The sequence below is a fragment of the Dysidea avara genome, chromosome 5 (assembly GCF_963678975.1).
Source record: "Dysidea avara chromosome 5, odDysAvar1.4, whole genome shotgun sequence".
Taxonomy (NCBI): Eukaryota; Metazoa; Porifera; class Demospongiae; order Dictyoceratida; family Dysideidae; genus Dysidea; species Dysidea avara.
Genome location: NC_089276.1, coordinates 26306074 through 26333581, shown reverse-complemented (window position 1 = coordinate 26333581; position 27508 = coordinate 26306074). Strand labels below are relative to the sequence as shown.

The window sequence follows — 27508 nt, the reverse complement described above, 5'->3', positions numbered from 1 at the left end:
TACATTCTGAGGTCATGTGATCTCCCTCTCTCCCATTTTAATATTGTTTTACCTACTGTTGTTATTAGGCTATAATTATGTTTCACAGATTATTTTCCCTCTAGTAATGACCTGGCAGGTCAAACAATTTAAAAGTAAATCATTTCAGCTGCAACTGACTGTTTTGTTAGAGTTTATATGACTGTTCTATTAGAGTATCTCGATCTGGACAGGTACAAAAGCTAAAATAAAGTGATGGAACTCCTTCTCCTTTGTTACTACACCTGTTACCGCTTGCACAATATTAAAGAGTCTACAGCCATACTATATAGCACTCTTTTAAGAAATCACGTGATTTATTTTTGGGATTGCCAAACCATTATTGATCCGCCCATCCGTGACTGATAAGATTAACTTGTCATGGCCTTACTGTCGTTTCTACAGTATAATTATGCATGTATACACATACTAGCTAGTCTAGCCTCGAGGGTCTGGTCTGAATTAATACTAGCACTTGTACACGCGCCGCGCAGTTGTGCAAGCTGTAGCTACCAATCAAAATAGGATCTGTACTCGACGAATTATGCACAAGGGATGTGCACATGTACAGCTGTCACTATGCAAGTGCTATAAGACCAGACTCTCGTGGAGTAAGCTATGACGCTATCGCACGAGTCAGATGATAATGCATGGATCTCACCATAAACGGTCTTCTCTTCTAACTTTCTACCCTTGATAAGAGTACTATCCATGAAGAAGGGTACGTATTTACTCAGTCAAATCAGTTGTAGGCACAAATCCAGAGGGATTGTAGCCACGCCTTCAACTATCCGTGAAAATCACGTGCGCTATGAGCTATGTATGGTAACTTTTTATAAGTAGCAATTTTGCACCTCCTATAAATAACAAAAATCATATACATGATACATGTGTAGTTAGCTAGCTATACAAGTCATCTCCATCATCATCCTCTGGTTGTTGAGCAGGACCACCACCGGCTGGGGCTTGACCAGGGAAACTAAATAAACAACAGATGACATGTTATACCTCACAGTGTGGGGCCACCTACATACCTGAAGTTTTGGCCAAATCCACGAGTGTGTTGTAAAGTTTGGGAGAACATCTCATATTTTCTGATGTCATTATCACTAACAGATCGACGAGCAAACTTCATAGCTTCTTCAAAGTGATCTTTTCTGATTTCAGGGACTGCTTCATCTTCCATGTCCTACAAGTGGTCAAGTTCAACAAATACAGTTTAAACTACATTGTACACACAACACACACAGATATGACATTCAATACCCTCCCAAAGAACATATGTGGAGATACTTACATCCATGACGGCATCAGGGTTAGCTTGTCTCTCTCTTTCTTTACGTATTTCAGCTTCAATTGACTCCCTGATAGCCAACTTACAAGCCTGATAAACATACACCATAACAACACATGTAACAACTAGCAGTATATATTATACCCTCTGACATATCTCAGTCAAGTCAGCCCCACTAAATCCCTTTGTCACTCTGCCAATGTATGGTAGGTCAACTTCCTAAACAACACACAGAGAGTAATACAAATATTTAACAGATGAACACTACTACTTGCCGGTGACACTGGTGACTTCCTAAGAGTAGCCTTCAGAATAGAATTCCTGGACTAATAAAAAGAAAGGACACAATTATGCGTGCATACTGAACAACACAAAATACTTGTCCATTAAATACAAACACCCTAATACTGCACAGGAGTAAACAAACTGTTTTAGATAATTACCTGTTTCAGACTGTAGCCATGACTGAATTAGGGATTAAATGTCCACTACAACAATATCTACACGATCTTTCTTGTTTCATTACTTATATTCCTAATAGAATGTAAAATTCCTAAGTTTCCTTGTACATACTTGTTTGCTCATTTTTTATCTCATGATGCATGTATTGTACTTACTATGGTATGTCAAAAGCACCTGATGGACTGAAGCAGTGAAAGAAGAACAAAGCCTGTAGCCGTAGCCATTATTGAGTTTTACGCTTGTGGTTTGTCTGAAGGCATTAGAAAGTCAGTCAGTAGAAAATTCCAAATGTAAAATACACTCCACAAGTAACTGGTCAATGTCTTGTTGAAGTAGCACGGTGGATATAAGCCGTGACTATTTCCAAGTAACTTAAACTGTTTGACTTTGCTTGTTACACAAGTGAACGACACAAAAGTTACATATATTATTACCAACAACTTCACACAGTATATAACACACTTACTGCTTCATCAGGTAATGGTATATACATTAGCTGATCAAGCCTGCCTGGTCGCAAAATGGCTGGATCAATAATATCAGGTCTATACAATGAGATAATAATGTATTATGTTGTTACCAACTGCAGTATATACTTGCCTATTAGTAGCACCGATGATGAAAACGTTTTTCTTGTTAGTCATTCCATCCATTTCAGTTAGTACTTGATTGATGACACGATCAGCAGCACCACCTAAGAGAATAAAGCAATAGCTTCAACACTTTAATATGCATAAAAGTAAAATGTTTGGTAGTTTCTCATAATAATAGACAACTTTCAGGCACAAAAGATTACACCTGCACAACTAACCTCCATCTCCAGCATTTCCACCTCGAGATTTAGCAATAGAGTCCAATTCATCAAAGAACAGAACACAGGGAGCAGCTTGTCTTGCCTAAAGTTGTGCATGAGTCAAACAGTTATCAGTGCCTATACGTGCATTTGTGTGTGTGTATTGTACATGCATGCGTGCGTGCGTGCATATACAAGCAAGTGGACAATCCTCACAAACATTAGCATGGGATCTCAACATGACTCACAAATGCACTATAAACTATACCTTATCAAAAACATCTCTGACATTAGCCTCTGATTCTCCAAACCACATGGTCAACAGTTCAGGACCCTATACAACAAAATGTCCACTCCTTCAACTACTACACATACAAGCAGTAGCTATAACCTTTATTGAGATGAAGTTTGACTGACACTCATTGGCTATTGCTTTAGCAAGTAGAGTCTTGCCACATCCAGGAGGACCATAGAATAGAACACCTGTGTGATTAAACAAACATAAACACTATTAGCCTCTAAAATATTCAATGCATACCCTTCGATGGAGTCATTCCAAATTGAAGAAATTTCTCTGGGTGTTCAACTGGATACTACAATAGACAAATACCAATAGTTGACATATGATACATCATCACATTACTGGTCAGCTCATGTTTTCCAAAGTTACACTATACCTGTACTAGCTCTTGTAGCTCCCTCTTCACCTCCTCTAGTCCACCAATATCATCCCATGTCACTGTAGGTACTTCAACCACAGTCTCTCTCAGAGCTGATGGATTACTCTGACCCATTGCAAACTACAACACAAAAAGACAACCACCATTGGAAATAATACACCTGTAATGCAAATGACAGATTCAAGCACAACAAGAAAGATTCATTACATGGTCTTTAATCTTAATAATAGACTATGCTATTATTTCATCACACTGCTAGTTTGAGTACTACCGTATAAGCAGAAATTTTGGTGAGCAGAATATTTGGCGTTTGCTTGTATTTGACGAGGGTTAATTTAATTTGATGAAATGCAACGTAGAGTACCGCATGGTAGCAAATTGTAATTATTATATAAGGGGTTACTATTCAGTGGACTGGACTACTGGACTGGAACACTGGACTGACATGACATTTTTTTTGGTTTTTGCACATTCTATGGTTAGATTTATGGAATCTTGCTGGTAGGCACCCTTAGGGCACCTGCAGCCCACTTCTAAATGCTGAAGACGAGCAGTGGAATATGCAAAAACTGTAATTTACTACCGTTTATTATGCCACTATACTGCACTTATTCCTTACCCTGGCATGTAGTAATGCTGCAGGCAGTGCAGGGAATGTGACAGCAATAGTTAACCAGCAATCAACCTGCTAGTAGACAATATCCTTCGAGATATCCTTAGAGCAAGTTTGAGGAACAAGCTAGCCTCGCTGCTAGACTTCTGTTTCAGTGCAGGGGTTTGTTAATTAAAGATTACAAGCGCCTGTGCTGAAAAATCTCTAATTGGTAAGCTCTTGCACTGAACTAGAGGTCTGGCCATGCAAGACTAGCTTGCTCCTCAAGTTTGCCAAGGATATCTTGAAGGATATTGTCTACTGGCAAGTTGATCGCTGGTTAACTATTGCTGTCACATTCCCTGCACTGCCTACAGCATTACAACACACTAGGTTAAGGAATAAGTGCTGTATAATGGCATAATAGTAACAAAATTAAGAGACAGTTTTCACATATTCCACTGTTCGTCTTCATCATTTAGAAGTGGGCTGCAGGTGTCCTAAGGGTGCTTTAGCTACTAGCAAGACCCTGTAAATCCAACCATAGAATGTGCAAAACCCAAAAATATGTCAGTCCAGTCCACTGAATAGTGATGCCCTATTGTATAGCTGGCTTCTCATTTACAAAGATGTTTACTTCGTTGGCACGCATACTGGAAAGACTTTCATGTGAGACGGAGGACAGAGAATCCATGACAGTGTAGCAAAAGGAAACGAAGTGATCGGGAACATTCTCCATGCCAAGTAGCTAGTTATGATCCCCACTGCGTGTTTCTCGAGGTGTATCTTCCTCTAGCGGTATCTTTGCTTCACTATACTTCCAGCGAGATAGTATAGAACCAGCAGCCTCCTTAATCTGTGATATTTATACAGACAATCGTAGAATTGTTTGATAAAATGCAGGCTGACCTTCAGTACATCTAGATACACCACCTTGCTTCTTGCACCTGTTCAATCGGATAAAATAATTATTAGAAACACTAATGGCAAGATTTTAATTTGGCAATTTTGTAAGCGTCTGCCAATTTGTCAATTTTATTTCCATGCCAAAATTTCTGCTCACACAGTATATTGTAGCAAATTCATGAAACCACAACTAACATGCACCCAGCTGTAAGCACATATGCCTCAAAGCTATAAGCACATACTAAAAACCAGAGACTGCTCTATACAGTCCCGTTGCTATAAAGTGCTTTTTTAGGTAATACCAGGTTTGCTTTAACCAACACTTTCGTACCCTAAAGTTGTCCATTGATACTGCCAAGGAGTCCATCACTTCAGCATCAATAGTGTCATCCTCAAGATCAATGAGATCCATCTTCTCACGTATCTGTGTGTAACATAACACTTCTATCATTACTGTACACAATACATCTACTGTACTGTATGCTATCAACAAGTATAACAAAATTTAGGAATTAAGTTCGATTAGGGATCACAGAAAAAAAAGTAGGAAAACAAGGGAGGTCACCTACACATGAAGATGTATTAGTGGACATTTAAATCCCATGATTGAATTGGGGACTTATATCTGCAGGTGTAGGCAACCTCCCTTGTTTCCCTACTGTTTTTCTATGATCCCTAATTGAACTTAAAATTCTTAATACTTATTTGTTTCAGCATAATTATGACTGGTGAACCTACACAAACTGCACCAAAAGAAGAATAGTGCCAGACTTAAATGTTTTTACCACAGAAAATACGAACAATTCCCATTTACAAATGTAGGAAAATCATCATGCACTATTGCATATTGATACCTTGGGCTGTCAGCTAAAAGTAATGGGAGGACAAAGGTAAGTCCATGATGCATACATTATATGTTCTGTGGTATGCCAATAGGCACCTGTCAGGCTGAAGCCCCGCCAAACAGTGAAAAAATCAAGCCCGTAGCCTTAGGTGCTATAAAGTTACGCTTATCCAAAGGTATCAGTAAGTCAGTCAGTGAGTCAAAATTTACATTGAATATTATTTTTTTAAATTTTGTAGCAACCTATTGGAAGCGTTCAGGCTCACAGTGAAGGTGCTTTTGGGCTTGGTTAGCCAAACCAATACTGCCAAGGCACCAGAAAGGTATTGTGAACCTGGTTTTTGGGTGATACTTTTAGTGCTGAACGATAGTAAAAATTTTACTATCACAATAGTTACTCATTAAATATCGCGATAGTGAATACTATCCCGATAGTTTATGAAACACTTTGCTCTTAACAAAGTCTTAGTTGTATAGCTATGATTTGTAGTCATATAGAAAGTTATTTTGCATGCACAGGACATTTGTTAATTAACTGCGTGGGCGGCCGATGGAATATGGACTTTTGGTAAAGCTTTTATTTTACAGGCCACTCCTTTGTAAGAAAGCTGGTAATACCAACTGTAAAACAGTATAGAAGAGTTGTTAATACCATTTTAATGCAGATCTGAGCTTATCATAACTATCACGATAGTGATATCCCTACTATCGCGATAACGATAGTGATTTACTATCGCGATATATCGCACTATCGATACTATTGCTCAGCCCTAGATACTTTTGCCCAGAAAATCCCACACCTCTCATTACAGTACAGTACAGTACAGCACTACCATACTGTATGATACATAAGTTATTACTTGTTGGAGAGCTGCTTCTGAACAAAGTGAAGCAAGATCAGCACCAACATGACCATGAGTCTCAGCAGCCACCTGTAATTAGAACACACACGTAAAATACACTAGTCATCTTTTGTGATTAGTGTCACCTGTTCCAAGTCAACATCACTTGCCAACTTCATGTTCTTTGTGTGAATACGTAAGATTTCTAGTCGTCCAGTAGCATCAGGGATACCAATATCAATCTCCCGATCAAAACGACCTATAAAAACATACACCTCACATTAATTACTGGGGAAAACATATTTACTTATTCACATCAAAGCCAGGGGGTGTCATGCTTCTTTGCTGCTTTTTCAGTCCCAGCTTTACAACAACACTGACTGGATGTTTATTGCCAAAGTCAAACAATATCTTATAAAAAGGTAGCACGGCATGGTTGTCCTGCAAAACCCAAAACCAGCCTCACCTTTCCTTCACAACTTGGCAGCATTGGTTAGGCATAATCAAGCCCAACGATATATTCAGAGCAACCCAAAATGCTGTCAACGAAGTTTCTATAGAATTTTAACTAATTAATAAACTCACTGATTCCTATAACTCAAATGCTACAGAGTTGACTTCTTTACTCTTTAATATTGCTTTGCCTACTAAAGGTGTACAGATATGGATTTTTGGCACTTATCGATATCTGATATCACGAAAAGAAGCCAATAACCTTGGAGGTGTACCGATTATCAGTGCTGTTCTGATACTGATCTGGGTAAAAATTCCCTATCAATGGCCAATATTTTAGCCAATCCAATAATTGGTACACCTCTAGCCAACACATATGCATGTCATTTGGTCTACTGCAGTAACGACAATGCATCCATCATGGTCGTCCACCTTTGTGTTCCATTTCTTTTTCCATCATTCATTTGTGGGAGCACAAAAATGGCTGACTATTGTGTTACAATGGGAATTGCAGGTAATTTCCTTAGTAACTGGATTTATTGCAGAGGTGCTTCTCGTACTGTTCTTCGTTTGTAACGGTTTATATGACTGGAATATAGCTAAAAATGACACGAAATAGCAACTTCACTTTTCAACAACTGGTAGGTGCAGTTGAACACTCAGACACAAAATTACTACAAAATATCTGATACCATTCCTTCCTTTGATGCAATACTAGTGAAGTTATAGTAATTGTGTAATGGCATAATATATTTCACGGACTGGATTTGCGGACTGAGCTGGAAACAGCTTTTTAAACAATAATCCAGGCATTATCCATCTCTTGCAACACTGGAGACACCACTATTGAGCTACAACTGCTGGTACTGCTCTTCCTTACAAGCCATGAAACTAGTGTGTGCACTAATTAATTAGAATACACTTGTGATACACATAATTTTAGCAGTGATAAAGCATAATAGAGGCTATTGTTGTAGCGTACATGTTTTCCTTTGTTGCTTTAGCACTAGTGTTGTAGAGATGAGCCAGTAACTATTCTTAGCAGGGTAGCTATAGGTGGCACCGCCGGGGGAGGTGATGGGGCTATTCAAATAAACTGGCTTATCACTACAGCCCTAACACTAGTACCAAGTACTGAAACAACAAAGGAAGACATCTAAACTACAACAATAGCCTCTATCACGCTTTACCAATGCTAGTACATGTGCATCGTAACTGTATTCTAATTAATTAATGAACACGCTAGTTTCGTGACTTGTAAGGAAGAGCAGTACCAGCAATTGTAGCTCGATAGTGGTGTCTCCAGTGTTGCAAGAGATGGATAATTCCTGGATTATTGTGTAAAAGCTGTTTCCGCTCAATCCGAGAGTTGGCCACGAGTACAGTCCAAATACATTAGGCCATTGTGTAATTATGTTTAAAAAATAAACCCAAACAGCAAGTAAAAGCTACCAGTAGCCCCAACATTACAGCCCAGGCTTTTTTTTATCAATCCCATATAAATCCCAGCGTATACACTTAATCAAAACTGATGTTTATACAGTGGTACTGTAAATGTAGTGGATAACATACCAAATCTTCTCAGAGCAGCATCAATACTGTTCGGCCTGTTAGTTGCAGCCATGACAACAACATGAGCTCTTTGTTTTAACCCATCCATAAGAGTGAGTAGTTGTGATACAATTCTTCTCTCCACTTCACCATGTGTCTGTTACAATTGGTAATAAACACAGAGTAACAGAAGGTCACAAATACCTTATCTCTCTTGGGAGCAATAGCATCTATTTCATCAATGAAGATAATAGCAGGAGCATTCTTCTCTGCTTCCTCAAAGGCTACAATGAAACAGCACAAGTAAAGACTGATACTCCATGTGTACAACACAGAATGTAGGCCATTCTAAACATAACCAGGCATTAAACAAAAGTCTGACTATAAAGCAAGAAATGGCCACCTTTCTGTCTCTCCACGTTATACCTGCAGTGCTGTTGGTGAGAGCATGCCGGGGTAAGCATGGAGAACACACACACATACATGCGCGCACGTGAACACGCTCACATTTGCGCATGCACACGCTGCGCGCGCACACACACTGCGCACGCATGCACACACAAACACAACCAACCTTTACGGAGATTGCTTTCAGACTCTCCAGCCATTTTGCTCATAATTTCAGGACCTTAAAGACAGCAGCTTTTGAAACACAGACAGCAATGTCCCACAAAACCTTACCATTTATCAAGAAAAAGAAGGAACCAGTTTCATTAGCAACAGCTCTGTATGTCAAACGATCATAGCAGGTAACACACCAAGTGTATAAGCAGTTACAACATTTAGACAGACAGTTAAACAAGTAACTCACCTAGCTATGAGTGTTTTTCCACCTCCTGGTGGACCATACAATAAAATTCCTCTAGGAGGCTATAAAAAAAAAGATTGTCATTGATGTATGATTATTTCCCCAAGTGAAACTGTACATACCTTGACTCCAATAGCTTTGAACAGTTGTGGATGCCGTAATGGTAACTCAACCATCTACAACAGAAACACACACAAACTTCATAACACCAGTGCACTTTTAGATGTCATGCATGGGACATAGATACTGACAGACACACAGAACACCATTGTACATGCATCATACTCATGAATACAAATCAGCTTTAAACTATATCCAAGCAGTATGTATATTATACATTTCAATATAGCCATCGCCTACTGCAATAAAATATTACACAATTACAACACAACATGTAGGTCATTTAAATATAATCAGACACTGAACAATAGTCTGACTAAAACCAAGAATGATCACTTTTCTGTCTCTCCACGTTATACCTGCAGTGCTGTTGGTGAGAGCATGCCGGGGTAAGCATGGAGACAAGGTAACAATTCAGCAATTCAATATTAATATACTTCCTTTGATGCCTGGAGGCTAAACGAAGTTACTATCTACAATAAAAACCTGTGGGTTAATTACTATATAACTAGTTAGTAACCTGTGGTCTAACCTATGGCTGTTTACTATAAACATTAATCAAATGAAGGCAAAACCAAAAACTCAATTAGCTGTATTTTTATCTGACATCATGTTGTCATTACAGAAATAAAGCAGAAGTGCTAGCAAGTAGTTCACTGGTCTTAACTTCATCTATTTCACTTAGAATAAGTCCTACAACACTTAAAACATACTGAGAAGATTTCTACCTTCTTCTGTGTATACATGTACACATACAAATTTCACCTCTTTGATTTGTGCTAGTTGTTTCCTACAACCTCCAACATCATCATAACCAACTTCATTTAAAGTATCCTCTTCATCCTGTCTCTTAATTGGTTCACCATCACAATGGATGACAGTGTCAGGAGCCACAATACAGTGAGGGGATGGGTCTGTCTCCACTACCTTGAACTCTACTGCTCTCATGCCTCCTCGTACTAGGAATATGTCCCCTATTGGAGAGGAAGCATATAACCTATCTTCTAACAATACAAACATCATGTCTTAAGAGCTGAGCAATAATTTAACTATTATAATCACTATTTGATAGTAACTTTTATATCACAATAATGATAGTATTATGGTCTAGTAGTTATCAAAGACACTCAATCTTGTTTTTATGAATCCAATTTAGTGCTGAAATGAATAGCAGTTTTTACTATTCGAATAGTTCTGAACAAAATGACCAAATACTCGATTATTCTTTAAGCTTACTGGATAAGTACTGACACCTTTTGTAAGGGAGCAAGGTAAAGCCTAAGAGCTATTTCTATCTTTTCTAAAATAGAATTTTTACAGCATAGATACATCACTTCATTCACAATCTTAAGTTTCAAGGCTGGCTTTTCATTGAATACAGTGTACAAAGTGCTAACAATTATTCAAATAATTGTGTTGAATCAAATAGTGTCATGCCAACCGAATAGTCAAATAACGGAATCATCATTTCAGCAATAATCCAATTACACACCATGTTTCTGCTTTTCTAAAACTCAATTGGAAAATTTGTTATTGTGTTATTTAGTTATCTCTGTTGACCACAGTCTACTGGTCTTTCGCAGTTTCCTCAACTTCAATACTACCAATATTTGCTTCTTGTCGCAGGATACGTACAATAATGAATACTATCATCATCACGGTTGTTACCCGATATCATGATAATCAATCAATCAATCAATCGCCACCATCTCTCAACTCTATCAGGTGTGGAGATATTCCCTAATCAAAGAACTATAGTTCTTGTAGTTTGGAGGTAGAAACAGTAGCGATTATTGAATTTGCAGTGTAGCAAATAGTAAAGTTCAGTTAGTTAGACATCAAGAACCAATGGGTTCTAGTTCTACAGATATTTAATGCCTTTAACTCCTTTACATCCAGGGCTTTCGTGTTGTCTAAATCCTGTAGAACCCTTGTTATAACCATTACGTGTACAACAGCAAATAAATTACACATCCACTACTGTTCATACTGCAGTACATAAACACAACAGAACAATGGACTGAACACAATATTACAATACCTTTATGAACTGGCCTGTATGCCTCCAGAAAGTATGGCTTGAGGAACACGTCAAATAAATTTCTACAAAATATACACAATAACAAAGCAATAAATATAATCAATAGAAACTGTGTATTACGGGATCATGAAAGTTTGGCCAGAAACCAGCCTCACAACACCTTCATGGCACCTTGCCTTTTGGCATACCACAGTACATACACTTCATGTATCATGGACTTTACCTGTGTCCTCCTTTGCGTCCCATTTATATTTGCTGACAGCGCAAGGTGTCAATAGACTATATACGTGGTCTACTCATTCAACGAAAAATGATCAATTTGCATTGATTAGCTGCGTGCCCAAGAATTTTTGACGGTGAACGACTGCCGCAAACCCCATACAAAAGCTCGGGTAGCAAATGCAGCTTGAGCTATAACACACCACTAACACTACAGACTATACAAGTAGAGGAATCTATCGATCTGGAAGAAGTGCTGGTAATCGGTCTATTTTCTTGAGATTTGCATTTTTCTATGTACTTTAGATCCAAGTCCTTCACCGTCGTGATGCATTAAAATGTAACGAAATACCATGTGTTTTTAGAATGTTTTCAGCAGTGCATATAGTCTATTTGTGGTAGCTAGCTAGCACATGATATCTTCCCTACATTTGTAATGGAAATTGTCCATATTTTACGCACAATTGCAGAGGCGTTTCTCAAAGTGTTCTTCATTTGTAATGCAGCGTAATGAGCTTTTGAGGGCTCAGCTCAAGGCGTACATATATAGTGGTGGCTACAAGAGTCAGGTAGTGGTTGGTAAGTGGTATTGTATTTGAGTGTTGGTCAGTTCTGACTACCAACCACTGTGGACACATCCCTGCACAATACATTGAGTAGCATGTATCTTTGTTTATAGAGCTCCCTGAATAAATAGACCACCCTCTTGATCAGTAATGATGTTTGGAAAAGTGGCAATTAAGTTAGTTCCTGGTCTCAGGTACAGTGTCAGATTTCTTACTGTATAAGCAGAAATTTAGACAGGGAATTAAATTTGAAGGCAAATTTTCACTGAAATCGTCAAATTTAAATCTGTCAAATATCTGGCTTGTTAAAAAGATCAAAAACATGGAGAGATACGATGCAAGACCTGTAAACCTACACAGCTTATTCTGACAAAGATCTAACCAACATTGGAAGATCTACTAGTAACTGAGAATGGTCCACAGCAGCTGCACTCAAAACATTTCTCTGCACCTTTCAGAGTTTCCATACAGGGACCACAGACACCTGCATGGTGGCGATCCATATGTGCGGTGTGGGGCCTTAATGGAGCTCTGGTCAGCCTGGGGATGGCTATATGTGGCTGTACAGCTCCGTGGTATTGAATAAACACCTGTGCTGTGAATTTCCTTTCATTAAGCCAGTTTTGATACCTGAATGGCCCATAACTTGGATCAATTTATCCTTCCACCTTCCTTTTCAAATTATTAAACAGCCACTTGTCCTCCTTCCAGGCTCCCGCCTCCCTCCCCTTTTGGAGCTTGCCTGATACAGTCAACCTCAGTTTAAGAAACTATCTAAAATGGTGGGAAACTTAGCTGTTGGCTACTTGCACAGTGGATGCTATAGAAGGTAAGGAATTGATGTAAAACATGTGAAAATTTGGTACACATAGCTTCAATCATTGGCAAGCTACAACACACTAAATACTTAAAACTGGCATTTCTCAATACTTTTAAATAGGCAATAAGACCAGTTGGTCACATATTCTGATATACTGCACTTGGAGGCTAAAACTTGAGCTATCATGGGCTCACATGATGCCATCTGAAATTCTCAAATGCATGATTAGTGCGAGTCCCTGTGAGTAAGAGGAACCGTCAAATTTGTCAAATAGAAATGTTCAATTCCCCTAATATTTTCCCATCAAATTTTCTGCTTTTACAGTAGCACCTACAATTTTTATAGATGTCAAATAAACAAGCTATCCACTTAACCCTTTGGTTCTTAAAAACGAAAGTTATTTACGAAAAATACGCGTTTTGACATATAAATTTGGGCTCCTGTTACCCCAAGTAGGAACAACCTATTCCTTCATGGTTAGTGTTAAACTACTCACAAAGGATAGATCTACAACATCATATAACTTTTACTAACCTTCTTTATTCCGTCTCTCCTTTATGACAGGTAGTATCGTAGCTATTATCGTCTTTAAAATGGCCAAAAATTCTTTCAAACGCATATTGGCCTTACTTCACGCTCGATCATGCTACAATGTTCGGATAAAGCTTAGGGTATTACCCATTAACCACAGAGTAGCATGGTCCAAACTGTATATTCATAGGATATTTCGTTTGCGAGATACGTGCATTTGAACGCATGTGTGTAACAAAAGCCAATATATTGGCTTTCGCATTTAACGGAACACCTTTCTTTATTAACATAGGGGCCAAAGGGTTAATTAAAAAGCTACTATCATCTCAGTTCTTTACATACTATAATGCGAAATGCACAATCAAGACTACTAAATTAACATTATTTTAAATAGGTATATAGATACTGACCCTGTCAATCCTTCCACTGTGTCATCAATGGGTAACACATGTATCCTCTTGCCATACTTCACATCAGGGAAGGCATTAACACTGACCACATCTCCGAGACGAACACGCAAGTTCTGACGCACGACACGGTTCATGCACACCTTCTCATTAGAACAATTATCATCAGATAGCACTATGCAGACCTGAGGGAGGAACACAGAAATATAAACCCATAGCATGCTGCCATACGCACAGACACGATAATGCACTATATATATATATATACATACTGCACTACACAGTAAATACTTGCACGATTGTGTCGGGATCCATTCACAAATGAAAAGAACCACATACAGCCGTAACATAAAAATCAACTCCAAAATACTGTCAGCTTGCTTGCAACGCATATTTCTAATAATCAAATGACTTCATGAAGTTTAAATGGGTTGTTACCAGCTTTCATCATGCAACAATTTGGGCAATACATGCCAACTTGTATGGTGCAGTGCTCAGATAACTAATATGAGTTAGCTTGCAATATTTTGTGGTTCCACTTCCTTGTACATTTCCTTGAAACCTTTCTCACATCATGCACCATTATCTACACATATCAAACAAGTCTCACCGTCTCCTTTCTCTTCTTTCCTTTCAACAACACAGTGTCTCCTCTGAACAACTGAAGCTCATCCATCTTCTCCTGTACACACACAAATGGAATATATTTTACATTGTCAAAGGTTCTCTTAATAATCTTGGAAATATACGCATGTTTCTAACATGTTGGAAAGGAACTAACCTTTAGTGCATTAATATAAACTCTTAAATATGTTAGTGTTATAGCTGATGGCAATCTTTTGTAACCTAACCTAGAAGTCAAGCAGCATAAAAGGAACATTTCCAGCTTGTTGCCATTAATGTTAGTGTACTTTACAATATCACACTATCAAACTATATAATTGTGTTACCTGTGACAGTGACACAACAGAGTTGTCATCAGTGCTAGCATCCTCTACTATCAATCTGTTAGGCTTAGACTTTGACTTCAGAATAGCAGTTGACAAGTCATCCCTAAAACATAAAATTACCAATCAACATAGTTGGTGTGCAATATTTAGAATTTATAGTTAACCACCACCTAGTCTGCAAGAGCGTACATGAACTGGCCTGTACTAAATTGTGACAGTAAATATAACCTAAAACGTTGCTAGAAAACACCCTAACTTGCCTTATTCACCAAGGTCACGTGTCACAACGTGAGCCTTACCAACACAACCAATAGCGTTTATAACTTACTGGGGATCAGCTGGCTTGATATCCGCCATGGTACACTTCTAACTGGAACAGCAATAATAGTGAATAGTGACGGGGCAACCAACAGTTTTTGGGCAGCTGAGTGTAAAATCACGTGCGCTGGTGATGACGTTATGTTACTAAAAATAGAACTGTGACGAAGCAGCTGTGCTATATCGGGGGTCACTAAAAAGAAGTCTGCGTACGCTACTTAAAAGGAGCTGTTTTCAGGATTCTGCAATGTATGGGATACGTGCTGCTGCTAAAGAGTAAGTTATTATTTTTGTTGTACGTGGTTGTCCAAACGAAATAATGAATTGTTGTGTTGTTGTGCTATAAAGCAGAAAGGTTGGTACTCCTGTACTCTCCAGCTCGGGTGAGGGTGTGTAAGGTATAAAGTGCGTCGTGCTGAGTTAGTGGTGTATTCGCTGCAGTAATCATACCAGTGAAGTGTCCATTGTAGTGTGTTTTGGAAGCTCAAACGCTCGAGCTACTTCAGGAATACTTTTAGCTCGGAAGCAAATTTTGCAAGCTATCCATTTCTTCATAGATTATATATTCTCTACTATAATCTACGATTTCTTCCACAGCTTAGGAACGAGATATTCCATTTATAAACCATTCATTTGAAGTCAGTAAGCTGTTGACGAAATGGTACATACAGAAGCCAACATATTATAGTGGCTGCTGATATCGAGTCGTTTTCATTTGTTGTTAGCACTCAATAAAGTCCATTGGCTTTCTGCTATTGGTAAAGTGCTGATTGGTTGGTGTGTATGGCAAAGAATGTTAACCAGATTAAAACTTTGTGAAGTTGCTTGTCGTTGCTACGTTTAAAGATAAAAGCAAATGCTTTACTTGTGTTACTGTATCCAGTATAACTGCATTTGTATATCCTGTCAGATATCAATTGGATGTGTTTGTAAGGGTCCAATTTCATGGTGTCATCTGTAGGTCAACATTAGTATAGTAGTTACTATGGAGACTATTGGACACCATACTAAGTGGGAATGGCCTGCTGTAAGAGTTGGTCCAAGTGATGCTGAAAAGACAACTCAAAATGGTGTACCAGGGAATGGTGATTTTACAGACAGTGGTCCTAAAGGAGGTGTCCATAGCTCTTCTTCTGATGTTGATGGTGTGCTCAATGACTTACAGTCTAAAAAGAAGACAAGTTATAGCAGTAATAAACTAGCGAAACACAATAAAGTCCTCACTAAGCTGATGTGTTTAACTCCAACTGTTGAAGACTCAGAAACTAGTTTACATGTGGAAGATAGTAGTTTTAATGGTCCCTCATCTCCAATGATTACTGCACTAAGGAATGCTGTTTCTTCTTTAAACAGAATGGAAGATTTTGAGGTCATTCAAAAGATTGGAGAAGGATTTTATGCTGAAGTGTTTAAGGTAGTTGGATACAAAGAATATACTATCTATGATACCACTACATGCGTGTACCTACTAACATTTATGCAATATTTGTATACTGTTTAATAAACGACTGGCCTCATTAATTCCAGGGATTTACAACAAGCATTCCATTTCAATATATCCCATTAAGCACTCAATGAAGGATGACATGTATATTTGGTTTGGTGCACACCTCCATAAATTGTGTTGAGTACTTTAGTGTTTCTGGTGCTTGTTCACACATCACATTGGATACATTTTTAGAGCACGCTTGGGAGTTTGTTAGCTCCTTGCGACGTTTATGAGCTTGGATGAATGTCTGCTATCTCCTAAATTGTACTTTTTGGGAACTTGACAAACATCTGATATTGCTTTGGCACGTTGTATTGTAACTTTGTTTATTGTATTATACTCAAGTGTAACTCTTCATGCTAATACAATAATGTGTAAAATCATATTAGTACTACCTACATTGTATTTAAATATATAGAGAGTATTGTAAACAAGTCTCTGTTATGTTGTTATTCAGGTGAAACATGTTGGTAGTGGACAAATCATGGTGTTAAAGAAGAACATCAAAGCTACCGGGACTAAGACTATGAGAGAAGTAGAGCTACTGAGAAGATTATCCCACCCCAATATTGTACAGTAAGTGGACTGTGAATGTTACAACCTTTTTATGGGTGTGGAAATTTTTGGCATGGGTTTGTATTGTTTGTTTATATACACGTGTCTCACATTTTTCATTTTGGTATTTTGCAATGAACTGATGTTATGCCTTATTGCTGAAGTGTCAAAACCTCAATTGTAAAAATAATTGACAGTAACTTACTTCCTGGTTTTATAGTGTACACACACCTGATATGTCATTACTTGGCAAGAAATTCACACACTTTATGGCACCGCAGAGTTTTGTAATCCATTTTGTGTATAGTCATACTTACGTACATGCTATAATGTTCAAGTTGATAGATATTACACCTCATGGATGGTATGGCAGCTAGATTACAAGCGGTGACAAAGCTGCTGTTTGTAACAGGATCCACCATTGTTTGGGTGATCTTTTCAGGGATTTTTCTAGAAAATAAATTCGGGAGGGGGGCAATCCGAGTTTTTCAGAAATTGAGGGGGGCAGAACTTAAATTAGGCTAAATCACCTGTTTTCTCAGGCTGTGTTTACTAATATGTACATCATACAGTGCAACAGCAATACTTTCTTACTTTTGAAAAATAGTTGGAGAAACTCAAGTTTTCACTTCAATTGCACAAGTTGGATTTGTCAGCAGCCTGCTTGCAACATATTCAGCTTGTTTTTGGGACTACCAGCTGCACAAGTCAGCTAGTAGCCAGCTCCCAGCTTGTTCTTGAGTACCCTTGCAAACGTATGTTTGACTATCCCAGTAGGAACTGCTTCGGTAGAGCGATCATTTTCACAAATGAAAATGATTAAGACTTGACTATAAGAAGTCATTTAGGTGAAGCCAATTTTTCCACCTTATGAAGATTGCCATTGAATCACCAGAGACGCTATCAGATGAAGACCTTGAGAATATAGTAGATGTTTTGGAGTAAATAGCCAAGAAGAATTTGTGTTTAATGCCTTTTGTTTTATTCTTTTGCTAGTGTTATGAACTTGATCCACATGTAGCAGACATTAGTGTTTAATTTGTCAATAAATAAACTGGAAATTGTGAAATACAATATAACATCTTTGTCATTGTCATTATTGGATCTCTTGCAATCCTTATACTCCATTCACAACTATGTGTATAGCTTGTAGTAGTGCACAATGTATGTTTCACATTCTGTGCTAACTAAACTGGACTGTCTCATAGCTGCTTGTAAACTGAGATGTGTTTTATAATGCATACAGGTACTTAGGAGCTTGTGTACATGAAGGCCAACTTCACCCACTAATGGAGGTATGTATACACTTTGTATCCAATATTGTATGATATATGTCATTTGTTTGGTGGTTGTTAACTACTGAGTTTGTAGTGGCTATATAGCCAGTTGATGGGGCAGACGAGAATCATCAGTTGTCATGGCTTCTGCCATAAAGAAATTATCTGTCACCACTTGTCCACTTGTGTCTTTACTAACAGCTGATAAAAAGAAATTAGTTACAAGTATATATCCATGACAACTTAGTACCTGTTATGTATTGAGCAATACTATCAATACCTAAGTAATCACCCTACAGGGATTTATTAAAACTTTTAAAACTTTTATTACACTTGATGGACAAGGTTGTCTTTGTTGTCTATATAAACACTGCAAAGTACATGCGTTTGAGTTGTCGATGTACAAGCTTGGTGTTTTGTTATATATGTCTCCTGTTTAGTATGCCAATGGAGGCTCATTGGAGAGTTTACTACACAACTACAAGTTGGATTTATCATGGTGTTTAAGGGTCAACCTAGCATTTGATATATCTCGTGGTATGCAGTACTTACATAGCAATGGAATGTTACACAGAGACCTTAACTCTAAGGTAAAATACATATACTTCTTATTCTATCATACTGTGTTATTGTGATAAACTGTGTGCGGTGCTTATAGATTATAATTTATTAGTGTTTTTCTTTTTATAGAACTGTCTACTACGACATAAGGAATCTCATTACACTGCTGTGGTGGCTGATTTTGGGCTAGCCACAAAGACACGTAACCCAAATCAGAAATATAAGAAATCTCAGTCCATAGTTGGGACAGCATATTGGGGGGCTCCTGAGTTACTCTCCGGCCGACCTTACGATGAGAAGGCTGATGTGTTCTCATTTGGTATTGTATTGTGTGAAATAATGTCAAGAAAGTCAGCTGATCCTGATGATATACCAAGAACCCAGGCAAGTTGCTTAAAACATCTGTTTTGTATGTTACTCTTTGATCAGATGATTTGTTGCAATTTGTGATGATATGTACTTAGTGTATTACTCACCAGATGTGTATTCTTGTGTAGGACTTTGGACTTGACAATGGTAAATTTAGAAATGTCATATTTGGGGCTGACTGCCCTGAGGACTTCATACAATTAGCATACCAGTGTTGTAAGGTGTGTACAGCTGTATATGTGTGTGTGTGTGTGCGCACGCGCGTGCGGTGTGGGGGGGAGTCAATGTTTGTGCCAGTTGTATACCAAATATGCGTATATTATTATATAGTTATACAATGGCCACGAGTGCTCTGCCTGATATAAACGCACGAGCCTGAGGGCCGTTAGGCCCGAAGGCAAGTACGTTTATACAGGCAGAGCACGAGTGCACGTTGTATAACTGTTATGTACCACTCACCTAATAGGTGGGGAGAGTCTCACAAGACAGCTGTAACACTTATAAAGGCCAGGTTTCTAACATCGATTGTGGGTAACCAAGCCGGACGTTGCGATGACGTTCCCCCTGCAGTACTGCAGCCACCTGAGATATTGAAAGCTAGTACACTATGGGTTATATCACTAACCTGCATTCGCTGTTCCACTCTCATCATGTAGTGCTCAGCATGCCAGCGTGATCACTCAATCGCCATATAGACTAAGCGCCAGACTAATCGCCATAGTGATTCTCTCGAGCAAAAAAAAGTAGCTAAATAGACGTTTTAAGTAAACAAAACCTAACTACTAAACGATGCTAGTCTAATTCTTACTATTCACACTGGCTAAACTCGAATCAGGTGGCATGACAAAACTGGTTACCACAATCGAACGTAAAGGTTAATATTATTTAGAATATATTTGTTTTATTGAGTCATTGTCGAAATGGGCTACAGTTTAATCTGGGCTAAGATGGCACCAGACTAGTAAGGTGTATAAGTACGTTTATATATATATGTAGACTAGAGTTGTGGCCACCCGTGTTGGATTTTTCGATCGCCATTGGCTGCTTGTAAACATTATACGTATTGGTGACGTTATGGCCCACAATCGACCTTTACATGTCAGGCTATAAAAGAATTCGAGTGATCTGTGAAGTGTCTTTCCACCTATTAGGTGAGGTGTCGTAGTGGTCTTCGCCACCGGCACTTGTGCTATGCTGCACAAAACCGCATCCAGTGCAATATCTGTATATTGCACTGCGGTCGGTGCATTATAACTTATAATGCACTCGTTGTGGTCTAAATAACCACAACCAGTGCATTATAAGTTATAATGCACTCGCTGCGGTCTGCAGCAGTGCAATATACAAATTATGGCACTGGCGGTGCCTTTGAACTGCCCACGCAGAGTGATACATATATATATATACGTCATTGTCGTCAACCCATGTGCTTGATCACACATAGATTATCTGGTGGCACATGTTGCGTGCTGACTGAATTCTTGAAAGCACAATATTTGAAAGTACATTGAACAGTTTGTATGTGAAAGAGACCAACGTGCAGCAATAAGCGAGTGCGAGGAACAGTTTAGTTCTTAAGAATATGCTTTATTAGTACACATTTCTGATGAGACTGTCACCCTATAATGTTTGCATGATAGAGCTCATGGGTACGTGAAGTCAGGATTGTTTATGTAATCTCATATTACACTAAACTATCCCAAAAGACATTGGTAGATTCTTAGCAGTTTTGTTATACTCTCTGACATTGACAAAAGAGGCACTCAAATAAAGGCCCTGTTCATTTATAGGCCAGGTCTAACATGCTGGGAAGGAAATAAAAGCCTGGGAGGAAATACAGTACAATAATCCAAGCTGAAAGTAGCCCTGGAGGGGGTGTTACAGAGCATGACATGTATTTATATTATGTTGTAGCCATGTTGTAAGAGTGTAGGAAATACAGGGTATTTGCAGTGTGGCCAATAGAAGCAAATTATTATTCCTGGAATGTGTTCACATTGTATCCTATCTGTGTCTAGCCCTCCTCATCTTGTCTCACTGGGTCCAGTTCAACTGCAATTTATTTTCAGCCATTCCCATGCTGTACCCAGGTTAGAAGGTAGTGCGAATGGGATAGTACAGGATACATATTCTAGCATGCTAATGAAATATTGCATGTTGGATTATGTTAGCATCTCATTTCGTGAGTATGCCATTGGTTTGAATGATACTATATAATGATTTAGTTGTGCTGTATGTCAGCAAACTTTGCTCTAAGTCATATCAGATCACTACTCAACATGGAAATACTATTCATTGACTGTGCATTTGATCTCATAACTAAATTTACTACTCTGTAGTTGAATGACAAGTTTTTCCTGCTTACCTAGTACATTATACCATTGCTGCCCATGTTGTTTTTGTGCCCAGTAACTTCCCCTGTATATGAGCTAGCTGTGTATATCAATATCCACCATACAACTGTGGATATCCATCAATGAATTGATCAGTTGCATTCATATCTTACTAGTAGTCATGCCCTTGATAATATTTATTTTAATGGAATTCCACATGTACACATTACATAGGATTTCTTACAATAACTGTCAACGGTTGATCAATGATAATGATACCACACATGTGATAGAATGTTTTGTGTAGCTGGATCAAAGTGCTGAAGTATCCATACAATTGTAAGGGTGTTTAGTAAAGGATAAATCATGGTGGTCAGTTATGTGTGTGGCATTTTAAACTTGCAAAAAAACAAGCTCACACAGCTTCACAAGCATTTATTGTCTGTATAGGCAATGCTTTAACTTTTAAACCCACATAGAACTTTTGGGAATGCATGTTTACACAATACCAGCATGCATGGTGACATTAGGTGAGGTATAATTTAACTCCTATGGCCTAAGACCACACAGTGATCAAAAGTCCATTCATGGAGAAGTTTTGCTTTCTGTGTAACATCCTATCAGTGATACTTTAGTGTTTGCAGTCAAAGCACTGTAACCATTAACCACCCTGCTATTGTGAAACACAATTATCTAATGAAAACCTTAAAGTTTTTTTCATACTATAGTATTTCATCCCTCATACAATAGTATTACAAATGTATCATCAGTTAGTAAATACCCACTAATAATAACCGTAATTTGCTTCTTTTTTTTTGTTGTAAAATAATTTTTGTATGCAAAAACAAAAATTTAACACGGAAATTTTTTTTACGGAAGATCAAACTACTCTAATAGAGCAGTCATTCACGTCAATCATACAAAAATATTTTTACACGAACATTTTAATTTTTTTGCACGGAAATAAAGTGAATTTATGGTAATACATGTACTTATGTGTAGTAATGGCCTAGCATTTACGAAGTATATAGTAAACTGAATTTAAATAGTGAAAGAAAGATTCGATGTGCTCCTGACTTGTATGTAATGTCCATACCATAGTTCATGCATGTATTTCCGAGGACCAAGAACAGGGTCATAGCCATCATCCACTTGCCTGGCACTGGGTGATGCTTCATTCTAGTACTGTGTACATCAGACTGACTTTTTTCCTCTTATGGGAAAAGGTGGTATGTCAAGAATTCTGTGCATAGTTCCACTACTAAACAATGGGTGCTGATTGGTGAAACCATTGACTGCTGAGTAACATGCTTTAAAGCATATCAGTCACAGCACCTAAAGTGTAAGAAGAGAATGGCTTTACCAATCAAGTTAAGCAGTGGAACACTGCACAGAATTCTTAACACAAGTGTACCACGCCACTTTTCCCCACCCACACGTAAAGGAAACGAGTCAGTCTGGTCTATGTAAGACTAGCTTCCTCCATCACTGTTAGCCACTCTACACCAACAAAAGATTTCGTGGCTGTTGCTCACTCAGTAATTCTGTGGAACAATAGATTCCCAAAAGCATGCTCTTCTCAACACTGCCTCCATTGCACCTTAAATTTTGATTATGTGATGCTATGCATTAAATGTAAAGTACTGTATTGTTTTGAGACCATCTGGATCATGCGTTTCCTAGCAAACTTCAATGTCAATGTTAGTCTCGTGCCCAGACCCCACCCACTGCATTGAGTAGGGTGCTGGTGACAAGACTATGTCAATGTCAGCTGATGTTGTTTTTTTATCAACTGATGCTTTTTTGTCAACCGTAATTATTTCACAAAATATACTATCATGTGCAGTATACAATGTTCTGTCTAGTGTTCATTACAGCAGTAGCAATTAGGCACCATCATCCAGTGGAAATTTTGAATAGACATGCAATACCTGAAGGATCCAGGTATCTGCTTCCAGCAGTGGGACATTTCCTTTCAGGGGTAAGGGTGTATCTACTAGATTCAGCGAAGCTAGCTGGGGTGGATCATACTTCTCTGTAATGAAATCAATAAGGGGTTGATTTTGTGGTACTGTACATTCTATCTATACCCCAAGGGTGATATAGTATACTGCTTCATTGGATTGGCTGTAGGGTTTTGCAGGTATTACCACAGACATGTGAGGTGATGGATCAGCTGTGGTAGAAACCCACAATTTGAGTCTGAGCGATAATGCTTGTATAAATTGCAAGAGCAATTGTTGCAGGTAAAAGACCCCTTCAGAGTTTATAACTTGAAGACTTTGTACTCTGGTTAGTCTGGTATAGGGTAATCAATTAGGATTGATTCTCCATCCCAGCCAATCTGCTAGATTATTAAAAATGACCACATTGATCAGCTGACTCTTGTTACCGTGTTGGTGGTCCTCAGAGTCATTGTTTTCCTGATTTTTGAACTAATTTTAGCCAGGGTGTGTAGGGAAACTTTCATTCCTTAGGGCAAAAAAAAAGCTGAGAGGGACCACATGAAAGGCTGGTGGCAGCTTGTTTGCCGCATCCACTAAGAAGTTGCATGTCAATCTTGCAATCTGCATTACCTTCTGTGGTCTGTTTCTCATCAACTGCTCTTTAATACAACTGTGATTGATTCCTATTTTTTTCTACATAATAGTTAGACACCAAGACCAAGAGAACTAAGCGATTTAGTAACCCTGATGGCCCGAGGCTGTAGCGTCCCGAGCGCAGTGAGGGCGCTACTAAGGGCCAGAAGGGTTACTAATCACTTAGTTCCCGTTGGTCGCGGTATCTAACTTATTTAGACTATGGTTTAAAGTACATACCTTTATAGCCAGAGCATTAGGGTGGCGTGAAAGAGCAATGCAGAACAGCAGAACGGTTTCTTCCTGAAGTCCTTACAGCGCCCACAAAAATAATTATTCGACCGGTAACCAGAGTAACGGCTAGAGCTATAGTAGATATGCCGCTTAGTCTACTATTTCTCCAGAATTATTCACAGAACACGGAGAAGAATTGTATTACAGTATTATCAAGTACTCCAGTGTACCTTTCGTGTTATAATTATTTTTCACGTACAAAATTGCCTGAGGGCGGGTTACTAAATGAACATGTGTAGGTGACTAAATGAGCATGTCAGGTGACTAAGTGATTTAGTAACCCTCTAAATGAGCTATATCATAGTCTAATACTACTTTTCTTATGTACAGCTACTGTGTAGCAAAAAGAAAATATGATGATGCAATGTATTCATAATAGTTGTAGAAGGAACTATAAGAGCTACAAATTTGCTGTATTTGTGCACATGTACCAGTGTTACATGTAGCAAATCTCACAAACTATAACTACACTAAAAAGTAAGAGTACAGATCAAGAAACTGGTTGTTTTTAGTTCAGTGGCAATTGTATTATCCAAATCACCATATCACGATTTCTACTAGAGTAACATATCATACAGTACAGTAGTACTGTATATTAGGGATCATGAAGAACGGGACTTTTCCAGCCAAAAATATCACCCTAAAACCAGCCTCAGTTTCTTCCCTTCATGACAACTTTAGTATAGCGGCGTAGCCCCCAAAATTGGCAATATTGTGCACTTTTTCATAAAGCCATGAAACTTTCCACATAAATAGTACTCCTCAGTACATGTATTTTTAGATATAGTGCCATCGCTGATTTGACCTTTGGTGACCTTTACGGCCATTTTTGTACAGAAAATTGATCATGTTTGTCTTTAATTCCCTGAGGCAGTAATTAACTTGTTAAAACATGGTACTAAACAAAAGATCATGCGGATAGAAACAACTTGGTTTTTATTAGAAGTCAATAGGTGATTTCATTACAAAGTTATGATCATTTTTATTAGCTGCAAAATTTGATAAATTTATGTGCCCACAGGTAATTCACACCTCAAGGGCAGGTAAATATATCAAATTTTGTAGCTAATAAAAATGATCTTAACTTTGTAATGAAATCACCTATTGACTTCAAATAAAAACCAAGTTGTTTCTATCAGCATGATATTTTGTTTGGTACCATGTTTTAACAAGTTAATTACTGCCTCAGGGAGTTAAAGACAAAAATTATCAATTTTCTGTGCAAAAATGGCCGTAAAGGTCACTAAAGGTCAAATCAGTCATGGCACTATATCTAAAAATACATGTATTGAGGACTACTATTTATGTGGAAAGTTTCATGGCTTTATGAAAAAGTGCACGATTTTTTGGTTGTGCCGCTATACTACTTGTCAGTATTGGTTAGGCACAGCCAAGCCCAAAAATGTGTTCAGACCAACCTAAAACCCTTCCAAAAAGTTTCTATGGAATTCTAAAAAAATTTCTATTTAACAGGAATGACTGACTGACTGACTGACTGACTGACTGACTAACTGATGCCTCCAGCCGAGCATAACTCGACAATGGCTAAGGCTACAGGCTTGATTTCTTCACTGTTTGATGTCACTTCATCCCGAGTTGTACCTTTTTGCCAATAGCAGTATGTACAATACACACATCATGGACTTGCCTTTGTCCTCCAGTTCATTTTGCTGGTAATGCAAGGTGTTGATTCACAATAGTGCGATGTGGCTTCCCTGTGGCTGTGTAGGCTATTATGCTTATTGCCTGGATTTACTGCAGACGCTTCTCTTACTGTTCTTCGTTTGTAATGCTGTGTAATGGGCAGAGCATAGCTGAAAACAAAGCGTAATGGCCACCTACTTTTCCGTCACATAATTGATTGTTGGGGCACGTATTCTAATGCAAAATGCTGGTAAAATGCAAAATGCCTGTGGTACAGTTCCCCAGTTCTGCCTGGTGCCATTCTTTCTTTTAATGCACAATTTGTCATAATTACGTTATTAAAAAAAGTAAATAAATAACTAGAAGGAAACTTAGCAATTTTAAGTTGGATTAGGGATCAAAGAAACAAAAAAAAAGTGGTGAAACAAACAAGGAAGGTAATTATGACAGGAAGACTGAAGTTTAGGGATTTAATGTCCACTAGTATATCTGCAGGTCTAGACAACCTTCCTTGTTTCACCACTTTTTAGCTATTCCCTTGTTTCATCTTTTTTTTCATCCCTAATTTTTCCTTCTAAGCATACACTTTATACACTAGTAAAACTACTGTCATATATTATACCAACACAGGTGGATACAACAGACAGATTCCTATTTCCAGAAATTGTTCAAAACTTGTCACTAATATTGGGCAGCTTCTCTGACACGGGTATGATGGAGCTAGTACCAAGTGACGCAGTACCACTACACAATAAACTAACCCGCAAGAAGAGCACCGGAATGTTGGTGTTACCCCTGCCCAGATTACGACGGCTTATGTCACACGAAACGGCAGTATAATAATATATGCATTACATGACTGACACACTATAATATAGTACACAGTTCCAATACTGTGTAATGCGTTTGTATCAGTAATGACATGTGTATCATCTTAAATACGTGTCTTTTTATTAATATTGTGTGTTGATTGAATTTATTTAATTGCAATGAATGAAGTATACAAATCTGTAGAAATAGTATAATATTGCTTTCCGCAACAACTGGCTACGGATAGTGACCTTGCTTTTTTTTAGGCAATTAAGTATATGTTTGGTTTCCTGATTGATCATTTTCTGGAGAAGTGATTGTACAATCATTAAGCCATGGTGATAGTGAAATGCCTGGAAGTACAGTTTTGTTAAAATACATG

General features: G+C 38.2%; 3 protein-coding genes across 3 annotated transcripts in view; 1 reads left to right on the top strand and 2 right to left on the bottom strand.

Moving 5' to 3' along the window:
• Positions 1-813, bottom strand: part of LOC136256888 (uncharacterized) — a 75810-nt gene extending 74997 nt beyond the window's left edge. The window contains exon 1 of the mRNA XM_066049946.1: positions 680-813. Within this exon, the coding sequence (XP_065906018.1) occupies positions 680-731 (52 nt within the window). The 5' untranslated portion in view covers positions 732-813. The remainder of the gene's footprint in view (positions 1-679) is intronic.
• A 31-nt stretch (positions 814-844) lies between these two features.
• LOC136256890 (transitional endoplasmic reticulum ATPase-like) lies at positions 845-15356 on the bottom strand. The gene is made up of 27 exons (XM_066049950.1): positions 15226-15356; positions 14898-15000; positions 14558-14629; positions 13951-14132; positions 11405-11466; positions 10129-10337; positions 9366-9419; positions 9247-9305; positions 9117-9160; positions 9010-9063; positions 8640-8719; positions 8457-8592; positions 6578-6690; positions 6450-6521; positions 5077-5169; positions 3245-3367; positions 3106-3160; positions 2959-3050; positions 2836-2901; positions 2586-2670; positions 2375-2468; positions 2241-2319; positions 1584-1638; positions 1457-1527; positions 1316-1402; positions 1053-1207; positions 845-997 (listed from the first exon to the last, which is right to left on the bottom strand). The coding sequence occupies exons 1-27, from the start codon at positions 15252-15254 to the stop codon at positions 919-921; spliced, it is 2403 nt and encodes an 800-aa protein (XP_065906022.1). The 5' UTR covers positions 15255-15356; the 3' UTR covers positions 845-918.
• A 12-nt stretch (positions 15357-15368) lies between these two features.
• Positions 15369-27295, top strand: LOC136256893 (dual specificity testis-specific protein kinase 1-like). Its single transcript, XM_066049953.1, has 8 exons — positions 15369-15491; positions 16177-16629; positions 17162-17280; positions 18506-18554; positions 18977-19126; positions 19227-19481; positions 19595-19687; positions 26947-27295. Exons 2-8 carry the CDS (start codon positions 16201-16203, stop codon positions 27154-27156), a joined length of 1305 nt encoding a protein of 434 aa, XP_065906025.1. The 5' UTR covers positions 15369-15491; positions 16177-16200; the 3' UTR covers positions 27157-27295.
• Positions 27296-27508: the final 213 nt, after the last annotated feature.